The sequence below is a fragment of the Mustela nigripes genome, chromosome 12 (genome assembly GCF_022355385.1).
Source record: "Mustela nigripes isolate SB6536 chromosome 12, MUSNIG.SB6536, whole genome shotgun sequence".
Classification (NCBI taxonomy): Eukaryota; Metazoa; Chordata; class Mammalia; order Carnivora; family Mustelidae; genus Mustela; species Mustela nigripes.
In genome coordinates this window covers 104,565,505-104,578,363 of record NC_081568.1, presented here as the reverse complement: position 1 = coordinate 104,578,363, position 12,859 = coordinate 104,565,505, and the positions used below count along the sequence as shown (strand labels likewise).

General features: G+C 44.3%; 1 protein-coding gene across 1 annotated transcript in view; it reads right to left on the bottom strand.

The window, feature by feature from the left end:
• Positions 1–9,621, bottom strand: part of THBS4 (thrombospondin 4) — a 45,125-nt gene extending 35,504 nt beyond the window's left edge. Inside the window, exons 1-2 of the mRNA XM_059418142.1 lie at positions 9,345–9,621; positions 3,577–3,780 (exon numbers count right to left, since the gene is read on the bottom strand). Coding sequence (XP_059274125.1) covers positions 3,577–3,780; positions 9,345–9,432 — 292 coding nt within the window. The 5' untranslated portion in view covers positions 9,433–9,621. The remainder of the gene's footprint in view (positions 1–3,576; positions 3,781–9,344) is intronic.
• Positions 9,622–12,859: the final 3,238 nt, after the last annotated feature.

The following is a 12,859-nucleotide window of genomic DNA, read 5'->3' as shown; positions in this document are numbered from 1 at the left end:
GGTGCCTAGTGGGTTAAAGCCTCTGCCTTCAGCTCAGGTCATGATCCCAGGGTCATAGGATCGAGCCCTGCATTGGGCTCTCTGCTCAGCGGGGAGCCTGCTTCCTCCTCTCTCTCTCTCTCTCTCTCTCTCTCTCTCTGCCTGCCCCTCTGCTTACTTGTGATCTCTGTCAAATAAATAAATAAATAAAGTCTTTAAAAAAATAAAAAGAATTCTAAGGGAGGATGGGAATGAAGATGGTGGCCTTCGAGTCTCTGGTCCTGTAGGAGCCCCTAAGGAGCTCCTAAGCATGACATCAGAGAAAAGCCAGCAATCATTCCTACTTCCCTGGTCTCTGGCCCACTGCACTCTTGAGCTCACTGGGCCTGTGACTGACCATTTCTATCTCTGGCACATGGCCCTGTTTGGAGTCTCCAAACTCAGCAGATTCCTGTAGTGTGTTTCCGCAAGGCTCACTGCAGAGGAGGAAGGAGGGGGTCTCCCCAGATCTGCCACTTGTGGGGTCCCTGCTTGAAGAGCATAGGCCTGACTGCCTCGGATTGTGGTTTAAGGTGATGAATATTTCCACTTGGATGTGTTTCTGGCATCTCACCATTAATTCTCAAGGGAGGACACTGCAGGGTCAGGGGAGCTAAGACGCCAGCATGGTAGGAGAACCCAAGTCTTGCTCCTCCCTTGAGCACAGCTGGATGACTATTGAATCGTTCTGAATACTCAAGCAATTACCCTGAGGACTGATAGAGCGAAGTACACGAAGAAGCTAAGAAGAGGCTACTTTGAGAAGAGTCTTTGTCCAGCACAGAGACCAACAAGGGGCTTGAACTCAGAACCTTCAGATCAAAACCTGAGCAGAGATGAAGAGTTGGATACTTAACTGTCTGAGCCACCCAGGTGCCCCAAGATTTTGTTTCTCATTAAAAAAGTTTGTTTTCTATGGGTGACTGGGTGGCTCAGTGGGTTAAGTCTCGGCCTTCAGCTCAGGTCATGATCTCAGGGTCCTGGGATCAGGCCGCATCGGGCTCTCTGCTCAGCAGGGAGCCTGCTTCATCCTCTCCTTGCCTGCCTCTCTGCCTACTTGTAATCTCTGTCTGTGTGTCAAATAAATAAATAAAATCTTTTGAAAAAAAGTATGTTTTCTAAATACGTGTTCAGGAAATGCTGTTCGTTGTTTTATTTTATATATTAATAGTATCAGCATGAATATACTGATGATAATAAGTATCTAGTATATAATTGCTTATACACAATTCAGATCACTTGAATATTTGCATTATTACTGGAAATATTTCTACCCAACTGTTCTAATTTTCAATTATGATTATGGTTTGACTTATAGAAGCTATTATGCACTTATAAGCGACATTAAATTTGAATCCACTACAACAGAAAAAAAAAAAATTCTAAAAGCTATTTATCTTTTCCAAGGCTGGAAGGTAGAGATGTGTTCATCAACATGGGGATTAGCAGGTATTTACAGGCCAATCCTATGACTGATGGTTATCCAAAGGACACACCAACACCCTGACCCCTCTACTCCCATCTAGCGTTACCTCTGCCCATACAGAGCAAACAGAAAAAGTCAGTTCCGGGAAGTTCCTGCCTTGCTTTTCCGTACAACAGATTCTTCCACAATAGGCACACATAAAGGCCCATTTCGAAACCGAGAGGGTGATTCACTGAGGGTGAACAGCGAGATGCTGGGCTTTTCACTCTGCGGAGGGCCCTTTGGCCACTAAGCTGGGTGAGCTAAACGAAAATCTTCCAATGCATCTAAATTACAGTTCTGTGAGAAGCTACTGACCCTTGGATAAAGAATGGTTTTTATAGACCACAAACAGAATAGCCTGTTAGTGGCACATGAGCAGTTCTTTCAGGGATGAGAGGCAAATGGGACTGAGTCAAGGCAGAGAGAGAAGTGAAGTCACCTTCCATTGGGGCTACGGATGGGGCAAAGGGTGCAGGAGTGCTTAGAGCATCCCTGAGCCATGTTCCCGGACTCCCTTCACTACTGGAGACCTCACCACAGCCCCTGAAGGAGCCTGAGCATTGAAGAGCATTGGCCTGACTGCCTCGGATCGTGGTTTAAGTTGCCTTCAGCTCAGGTTATGATCTCAGGGTCCTGGGATCGGGCCGTATCAGGCTCTCTGCTCACCAGGGAGCCTGCTTCAACCTCTCTCTCTGCCTGCCTCTCTGCCTACTTGTGATCTCTGTCTGTGTGTCAAATAAATAAAATCTTTTTTTAAAAGGTATGTTTTCTAAATACGTGTTCAGGAAATGCTGTCTGAGAAGACAGGATGGCATGAGGTACAGACGAAGCAGGAGCTGGAGTTGGGGAGGGGGAGAGGGAAGGGGGATGTTGGATTGACACACCAAGGGGTTAAAATCCCATTCCTTCTTGCTGTCAACTCTGGAGTCTCACGAAAGCTAAGAATGAGGAATTTCTTCCAGCTCCTAACACCTGAAAATGTGAGTGTTCAATCACAATTGGAATCTGATAGTCTGACGCAGCGCAAGTGAAGCCAGCGGAAATAAACATGAAATCTCGCCAGAAGCACCGGTCCTCCTTCCTTTCTTTTATTAAAAGCACGCGGCAGCAGGAACACGTATCTGTCACATTCCTCAATAAGCAGGAACAGGTGGTGTCCTCGGGGCACGGGTGGAGGGGAAAGAGATGAAAAAATAGTGACCTTTCTCTCTGCGAGCCACTTCTTAGTATTCATAGTAACTTATTCTGATAGTGGAACATCTGACAGCAAGCAACCAAACAGGTGTCAGACAGGTAGAAAGGAGAGCTGTTCATTCAGTGCCACTGTCAGGTGTATTTTCCCCATCATGTCTAGGAGAGAGCTTGCAGAGCTGGGAGCGAGGTCTGCTAAGCCACATGCTCTCAAGGGAACAGAAGATTGGGGTGGGAGGCTGCTCTAGGCTGCAGGTTTGTGTCCCTCCCTCCCTCCCAATTTATGTGTTGAAGCCCCAACCTTCCATGTGGTGGTATTAGGAAGTGGGTCTTTGGGAAGTTACTAGGTTTAAATTAGGTCACGAGGGTGGTACCCTCAGGATGGCATTTGTATCCTTATAAGGAAAGGAAGCTCCCTCTCTCCACTCGCTTGCTCAGGGAGGAAAGGCCCTGTGAGGACAGAGCAGGAAGGTGACAGCACCCAGGCTTGCTCCAGAAACAAAATCTGCCAGCACCTTGATCTTGGACTTCTCGGATTCCGGTACTGTGAGAAATCAATGTCTGCTGTCTGAGCCATCCAGTCTATAATATTTACTCTAACATCCCGAACTAAGACAGTAGCCTAAAGGTCCTGGGTCCTGTTTCTTTCCAATCTGGATCCCGAACAACAGGTGGACGGGCATCTTGGCCCTAATCAATTCTTCATTCTCATGCCATATATCAACTCGCCCTCCCCAAACAGGTCAATGTACAATAAGAAGAACTTGGTACTGAAAACTGAAATGAGTGACGGATGAAAATAAAATTGTAGGAGGGAAGCATCTTAAGGCAAGTCGACCCCAAATGCTGGAATAGGAAAAGATGATTCTTAAGAAAATGATCTCTGCCAACGTGCTTACCTTTGTTCAAGCGTCCCATCACGGTGAATTCCAAGTATTTGCTGTTGTCCGTTGAAGAGTAAAGGCCAAAGATGGTGGCTGAACTTTTCGTGTGCAGCTTGAAGGTGGCGATCACGTAGACCTCATTCAGGGTGGGGTCTGTCAGGATTGGCTGCAGAACAGCTGGGTTCAGCCTCTGGCTGGAGGATGGGAGAAGGTCAAAGACTGGGGAGAACAGGGAGAAGGGGATCATCAGTGAAAGAAGTTTCAGACAAATCTGCTTTTTTTGAGGGGGCACGGTTTGACAGCAAGATCTAAGTAATGTCAACAAACACGGTTATTTTTTCACAGGGCTAACATCACCCATTCTTCCTTATCACTCTTATAGTGATTGGACATGTGAACCAGAAAAAGCACAACACAATTCTCCTCACTAGGTCATGACTAGGAGACCAGGAGAAGACTAAATTTGCAAACTCTAAATTGCATTTGGCTGAAGAAGTGGCTCTGAAAATGCCCACTAGGAAAAGCTTACTACTGGCTTAGAGAACAAAGGGGACAGGCGAGAACTCACAAATCACAGTTTCTCTTATGTCCCCAAGTAGTGGATGTCTGCCTTAGGGTCCCTCATGTACCTGGTATACCAGAGACAACTGTACTTTCCTGGGCAGTGATAAATAATACAGAGAATGCAGAAGAAAGCATGGCTGTGGTAGGACACAGTCTGTCCACAAAATGACTTGCTGCCTCTGTTAGACCCAAGTGATTCCCTTTATGCATTTATAGTTCTCTATTATTTCCCTGTTAAAATTCCTGATGCAGGGGCACCTCGCTGGCCCAGTCAGTGAAGTACGCAACTCCTGATCTTGGCATTGTGAGTTCAAGCCCCACGCTGGGCATAGGGCTTACTTTAAAAAAAAAAAAAAATCCTGACATAAAAACAAAACAATGGGGTTTCTCTTTCTTAACTGTAACCTGATAGAGGTGGTCTACAAAAACTAGAATCCAAACTTGTTTATATAAATTGCTTTTAAGACAGCAGTACTTTCAAGCTTTGTTGTATTTATGCAAATTCTAAGAGTATACATCCGGAGTTATTTTATTTTTTAAGATTGCATTTATTTACTTGACAGAGATCACAAGAAGGCAGAGAGGCAGGCAGAGAGAGAAGGGAGAAAGCAGGCTCCCTGTCCAGCAGAGAGCCGGATGCGGGGCTTGATCCCAGGACCCTGAGACCATGACCCAAGCCGAAGGCAGAGACCCAACCCACTGAGCCACCCAGGTGCCCCCAGAGTTATTTTAAAGGCAAAGGCCAAATGGGCAATACTAGAAGTTACTTAGCATTTGTTGGTTTATACAAATATTATTTGAACAATTCCAAACCTGCAGGAACTTTAGCCTCTAACACTGTCTAATAATTTTTATTTTATGTTCCAAGATTCATTTTTTATGCACCACACCCAGTGCTTCATGCAAAACATGCCCTCCTTAGTACCTACCACCAGGCTTGCACATCCCCCACGCCCCCCCCAAACCCCAATTTGTTTCTCAGAGTTCACAGTCTCTCATGCTTCGTCTCCCCCTCCAATTTCCCCCAATTCACTTTTCCTATCCTCCTCCTAATGTCCTCCGTGTTATTCCTTATGTTCCAAAAGTAAGTGAAACCATGTGATAATGAACTCTCTCTGCTTGACTTATTTCACTCAGCATAATCTCCTCCAGTCCCGTCCATGTTGATACAAAAGTTGGGTATTCATCTTTTCCAATGGAGACATAATACTCCATTGTATACATGGAGCACATCTTCTTTATCCATTCGTCTGTTGAAGGGCATTTTGGCTCTTTCCACAGTTTGGGGAGTGTGGTCATTGCAGCTGTGAAGATTGGGGTACAGATGGCCCTTTTCTTCATTACATCTGTATTTGGGGGGTAAATACCCATACAATTGTCTAATAAAACTGTCTAATAATTTTTAAAGATTTTATTATCTATCTATCAGAGAGACCTCACAGACCTTTCCTCCCTGCTGGGGAAACAGCAGGCAGAGGGAGAAACAGACTCCCCAGTGAGCAAGGAGCCCCATGTGGGGCTCAATCCCAGGGACCTGAGACTATGACCCGAGCCCAAAGCAAACACTTAGCCAACTGAATTACATAGGCACCCCCACAAATAAAAAGATTTCAAAGACAGAACAACAGAATGCTAACGTGAATAGTAGCTTTCTTTGGATTGTATAAGTATACATTTACTTTACTTTGGCTTACCCAATTTTTTATTTTTATTTTTACAATGAACAGGTGTTGGGTTTGTAGTAGAAAAAAATAAGTTATAAAACAGGCAAAAACCTAGCTACTCAAGAATGTTTACTCTTTAAAAGACAATCCGTCTTTATACTAGATCTGTATTGTTTCTTTTCTGTGTCCTTAGGGTCTTAGAAAATAATGAATTTGATCCTAGAAGTATTGGAAAGCAAAAGATCTATTATGTTCCTTCCAGTACTCCACATTCTCCCAAAACTTGAACACTGCTGCCTACTGTACTCTAAAAGGGAAACAGATTTTTTTTTAAAAGATTTTTATTTATTTATTTGACAGATCAGAAGTAGTCAGAGAGGCAGGCAGAGAGAGAGAGGAGGAAGCAGGCTCCCCACCGAGCAGAGAGCCCGATGTGGGGCTCGATCCCAGGACCCTGAGACCACAACCTGAGGCGAAAGCAGAGGCTTTAACCCACTGAGCCACCCAGGTGCCCCGGGAAACAGAATTTTTTAATTTCCAAAGAACTGGAAGCTTTACTTTTCCACCAGGGCAGTGAGGACAAAGAGACAGTATGTCTAGAAGTTCCATTCAGGAGAAGGAATCTGCAGATGTGAGTTTAAGGCATGTGAATTGCATTCAAAACTAAATTCTTCCTATCCCTGATTCTTGATCTATGATTATGTTCATAATTTAGCTCAAGCTAAATTTACTCTATTTCGATCTGCAAGGTTCATCTAATCCATTGGCTGCTCTCTCTAGAGACAGAGTTGGGATTAGTCAGTAACGAGTTTGGAAAGTGTTTTGAAAAGGAAATGAGACACAACAATTTTCTATTAATGTTATTACATTTTAGTAATAGTGCCAGGATCTAAGCAACCTTCTAGTGTTAGAGGTGAAATTACTACTACCAATCAGCCCAGCCACCGCGGTATGAAAATTGAATACATACTAATAAGACGAGCAAGGCAGCTCAGAGGAGAAAGGATATAAACAAATTATTCACTTGAGCTGATGATTATAAGACTAATTAACTCAATAAAAGAATGTATCAGAAACTTGACTTAATCTGATAATCTCCAGCAACTAAATTAACTGGGTAATTTAGGTAGTATAGCCTGATTACAAGTCCCATTAAACGGGCATCTCTAAGCAGCAGCAAAATCCCTACCATAGCACCCCATGAAGTTGTGTCTTCCAACGTCAAGAATTCATATAACACAAAATATTATAGCCATAAATTCAAAACTGCCTGATAATGTCTTCAACCAGAAAACTTCTGAATTGCGTTAAAAAGCTTCCTTTCTAACATCAAAAAGCAAAGGCAACAAAAGCAACAATAACTAAGTGGGACTACATCAAAAAAAGCTTCAGACAGCAGAAGAAACCTGGGACATAATGAAAAGATAACATACAAATGAGAGAAAATACTTACAAATCCTATGCGATACGTGACTAATATCCAAAATATATAAAGAAATGATACAACTCAATAGTAAAAAAACCAAACAATCTGATTTTCAAGTGGGCAGAATACCTGAACAGACATTTATCCAAAGAAGACCTACAGGTGGCCAACAGGCACAAGAGAATGTGTTCGACATCAGTAATTATCATGGAAATGCAAATTAAAACCACAATGAGTAATCACCACACACCTGTTAGAAAGGCTATTATCAAACAGAAACAACAAATGTGAATGAGAATGTGGAACAAAGGGACTTCTTGTGCACTGTTGGTGGGAATGTAAATTGGTGCAGCCACTATGGGAAACATTATGGAGGATACTCAAAAAACTAAAGATAGAACTAAATACAATCCAGCAATTCCACTGATGGGTATTTATTAAAAAAAAAAAAAAAAAAACCCAAAATGAAACCCAAACCCCAAAAACACTAATTCAAAAAGATATACGCAGGTTCAAGTTCACTGTAGCATTATTTACAACCGCCAAGAGATGGAAACAACCCAAGTGCCCATTAACAATGAATGAATAAAGATGTGGTATATATATATAATGAAATATCATTTAGCCATAAAAAGGAATGAAATCTCACCATTTGTGACAACATGGATGGACCCTGAGGGCATTATGCTAAGTGAAATAAGCGAGACACACAAAGACAAATACTTTACTTCAGAAGTGGAATCGTCAACAACAACAACCCAAGCTCATAGATAGAGAACAGATTGGGATGGGGACAATGGGTGAATGGCGTCAAAAGGAACAAAACTGCAGTTATAAAATAAATAACTCACAGGGATTTAAAGTGCAGCATGATAACTATAATCGATACTATGATATTATCTATTTGGAAGTTGCTGAGAGAGAAGACCTCAAAAGTTCTCATTGCAAGAAAATGATTTTTTGTAATCCTGTATGGTAACAGATGTTAACTTGATTTATGGTGGTGATCATTTCACAGTGTATACACCTGCGGAATCATTGTTCACCTTCCTAGAAGAGCAGTCACAATGATGATAAATCACAGCATTTCAAATAGTTCAAGGCAAACTAAACGCAGAACATTACCCCCTGAAACCACTATTTGGTTGCCCGGTCTAAAAATCAAAAGAGGTCATTTGGGGGAAATGCAAAGTTTAGAAGGGGGGGCGACTGCAATGGGAGGGAAAGGAATTTGAGAATTCCCTCACAGGCATTTTTCACTCTGGCTTTGTGAGGAGTAACAACGTTTACTTGGACCTATGTGACTCTTCCAGCTTTATTTCATTAGTGAGAACACATCAACAGGTGAAGGTCATTACTGAGTGCCTAGTTAGAGTGCTCAGATCTTTTCTCACTTAAATAATTTCTTCCTTTTGGCCTTTACAAAAAAAAAAAAAAAAATCAGTTTAAGCTTAAGTGCTTCTGCCCAACAGTTATCGTCACCCCAATCTCAATAAGGGGTTTGAAGATTATTCAGGTGTCTTTTTGTGGGTATTTTCAGATTCTTTAGAACAGAAAGACCGACCTCTCAGTCCTTCCTGCTCTATTTATCTCAGGAATCAGATCATGCCAGCTCCCAAAGGAGGCTTTGGGGTCCAAACAAACAGCAGAAAACAGCGAGTGGTGGGGCAAACAGAACTACGCTGTGCCCTTCTGGGGGATGACCCTCAGACTTTCTGGGGGGAAGATTATTCCCGCGTAGGAGAATTTAGGGGGCCAAGGGCGAGAGGATGGTCCGCCAGAGAGAGCCCCAGGGGACAGAACCTGGATTTCACCCCACTCCAGACAGGACCCGTTAGAGGTCTAAAGCACGGCGGTAAACTCGGAAATGAACCCACAGACTGAAAAGTTTCGCATCCCCTAAGCTGTCGTTTAGGGAATTGGTCTCACCGCTGCATAATAGACTCAGAAGATGTTGTACTGTAATCACCGCGTCCGGTTACAAAATGCTGTGACTCGGGCCCCAGAGGGACAGTGAGGTACCAGGGGCCGAGCAGCGCGCACGGAGTTGGTTCCTCCTGCCGTTCAAGCGGAACGCGAAGGAGGGACCCGGGGACGGTCGCCCCCCGCCCCGGCGCGAGCCCACTTACCCTGGGGGGTGGCTTGGGCGCCGGCCCCCAGCCGCGGCGGCAGAGCCAGGTGCAGCAGGAGGAAGGCGGCTGCGAGCGGGGCCAGCATGTTGGCTCTTCCTGCAGCCGCGGGCGAAGGCAACTCAGCCGCGCCTCGCTGTCCCCTGCGGGGTACGTTCTCCGTCCGGCCCCGCGGGCGGCGCAGGTGGAGGGAGCGCGAGGCGTGTGCGGGGCGCGGCGTCCCGGGCTGCCGTCGGGGGCGATGCTAGCGTCCGGACGCCGCGCGGAGCTGAGTGCGCTCGCGGCTCTGCTGAGCGGCGGCCGCCCGGCTCTTTATGGTCTGGCCGGCCGGGGCCGGGGGAGGGCCGAGGCCGGGGCGGCCCCCTTGGCGGGGAAGCCGGTTTGCCGGGAAGAGAGGGGGTGGCCGGAGCGGGGAGCGTGGGCGGCGGGGGGAAAGGCCCGGGTGCCGGGTGGGGAAGCCGACCCGGCCGAGCGGAACCTGGTCTGGGCGCAGTCAGCGGCCGCTGCCCGGCGAGGCGCTTTGGAGGAGCGGGAAGCCGGGGCTGCGATAGGCGCACAGGACGAGCTAGAGATGGAGAGGAAGAGGGGAGCGAAAGGGGGAACAAAGTGACCCTGTCCCGCTAGCGTTAGGCACCGTCAGTCCCGCCACCTCCTCTACTCCTTTTGTTTTCTAAAAGGAGCAGAATTTGGAGAGGCTTTTTAACACCCGTCGTAGATTCCCTTGCGAAGGAACCCTGAAGGCTCTCCAGGAACGCCTGCTTCCTCAAGTGGTCCAGGGAGCAATTGATTTTTATTTCTTCAAGCTTTTCTTGGGTACTTCAAACGTTGCGTATTTTTTTCCCCCATCAAGTTTTGAGACCTGAACAGCGAACGTTTGAAAGCTTTGAGTTTTTAAAGGAAATAAAACACATCCCAAGGAATTGTTCTAGATAGGACGGTGGTGCTTTATGGAAAATTTATTTTCAGTCTAGTTTCCACTCTGCCTGCCCACTTTTGTTCCGTCTTCCCCAAAGATTCCATGTGACAGTTGAAAGGTATGGGAGTAGGGAACATACTGAAAGAGAGGGAAGGAACGTAAGGAATTGGTCTTTTTGCTGGGTAGTAAGAGGTAGGTGAGTTCTCCTAGAAATAACGTGGATTAAGTAGAAGAAAAAAAATATTTCAGAACAATGGCAAAAAGTTTCCCTGTTGGAAAATCTTGAGTATTGGAGAAGATCCAGCAAAGCATTTCTATGCTATCTTCATGTCTCAAAGAACTTCATATTGTACTTTGATCTGCCACAAGCTGGAAGATTAACTCAACACCTTATTTTCAAACTCTACTAGAATAATCCTCACCAGTTATGATTCCGGTCATAACTAGTGACCTGGGGATTTGTGAGCTATCTTAACATAGCTCTTCTATCTGAAGTCTGTCTTCATATAATGTCCCATTACACTGATGTCACTCTGTGGAATGGGTCACCATCTACCTACATATGAGAGTGTGCTGTAGAGACAAAGTGTACGTGTTTCTGGCCTTGTGATTGTGTACTAATGACATGAGTGAAGAATCTTCAAATCTTCAAACTGTGTCCCCAACAATGGCCTGAGTTAGAGGGCGCTCCAGGCTACCACCTTCTGCTTTAAGGAGGACTTCAGAGTCAGCAGGGCTAAACTGTAAGTTATCTGAAGGCAGATCTTATTTTTAAAGACATTTTTGTTTAGTCATCTTTGTTAGGTAACTCCAATTCTTAGACTATTCCCAGCAAAATAGCTTGCCCAGGGGTGCACACAATAAATTTTGGTTGAACCTGAGTGACTAATAAGTGTAAGGATCAATAAGAGAACCCAGTGACTTTCTGCTAGTCTAGCGTACTTACAATTTAGTTTTGCTTCTAAAGAGCCTGACTTTTGAGGAAGCCATTCACTGGAGAATCTCAGTCAGCTTTTTCTTTATATCTTCAACACAAAGAGGAAATTTGATGACAGTGATCACAATACAATCAATTAAACTGGATATGAAATCAATGATAAAGGAAATGAAAGAGTTCATCGGTGTCTAGTCTGTGCCACCTCATTAAAATATCTGTTGTTGCACTTATTTCACTGAATTTTAATTTAATAATGGATTGTTTAATTTTTCTCCAATATCAGACTGTGACCTTCTTAGCACTGTCTCATTTCTTTTTGTACCCCCATTTCCTGGTGCCTAGCATGTACTAGTGAGTAGCTTGTTGAATTGACTTTTCTTCTCTCAGCACTGTCAAGTAGGATAAGAGGTTGTGATATGTTAGTAATCTATTCGTGTGGTAGGTTGCAAAAATTGTCGCAATTCTTTGCTCTTCTATCTATACATCTTTTGCTTTCCCATTATGCTTCTAGGTTTGGCCATGTAATTTCCTTGGCCCACACATATTAGAAAAAAAAAAAACTGCCATATTCAGAAGCTTCAAAAGTATTTGTGTGATTGGGCTTGTTACTCTTTCACTTCTGCCTTTGTCGTGAAAGCATGGCTGTGCTAGCTTGCTGGAGGATGAGAGACACAGAGCAAAGCTTGGTCACCACAGTCACCCTGGGCATAGCCACCTGAGATCAGCTGACAGCTGATTTAGACAGGTGAAGGAGTTCAGGCAAGATCGGCAGAGCTGTGTAGCCAACTCCAGACGTGTGAACAATAAAAGTTTAATTTGTATGTCATAAGATTTTAAGATTGTTATGTAATATTATTGTAGCAATAGGTAGCTGATAAACTAGGTATCCTTCCATTTATAACTGTTTTATACAGAGCATAACTCCATGTTTTATGTTTGCTTACAGCTTTCAAGTTCTACCATTCCCCCTTCCCATTGGCCCCACATCGGAGCTAGCTGACAAGAAAGCCTGGGTGCTTCTTCCTTTGGTGCTGGCAGGAAGTTCCAACTGTGGGAGCCCTAGACCACACCCAGGAATCCTCACTCCAGGCCCACCCCCTGACCACCACGAATTCTCCCAAACAATGTCCTTTCCCTGCTCTTCCAAGTCATCTTCACACCAGCTTGGGAGCCCATCCTGCTCTTGGCAGAAAGCCTTCTTATGTGGGTAATAAACTTTTCCAAACCCTTCTGCTGCACATGTGGCACTGTCATCAGTCTAAACATCCGAATTTCATTTTGAGTGTGGAGATACCTATCCTGCTCCTGCTCCTGTGTTCCTTAGTAGTGGGGAAGTTACTCATTATTACATACTGCTATCTGACACAACTAAGAAGTTTTACACATATTTGTTAATTGATATTTGGATAAGATTATCATGAGTTAGGTTAAGTTTTCCACTTGAATTCTTGAAGGGAGTGGAAATGGAAAATAATTATTAACAATTAAAGATGGCTTAAAGGGAATATGGTTTATACCCTAATGTGTGATAACATTTATGCCACAGCCCTGGAGAATGTAGACTGTGGGCTACTATGCAGTTTAATGTTAATAACAAAGGAAGGTACTTGATTCACTGACAGGATAATAACTTCTCTAGAAACTAGTTAGCACAAATAAGGA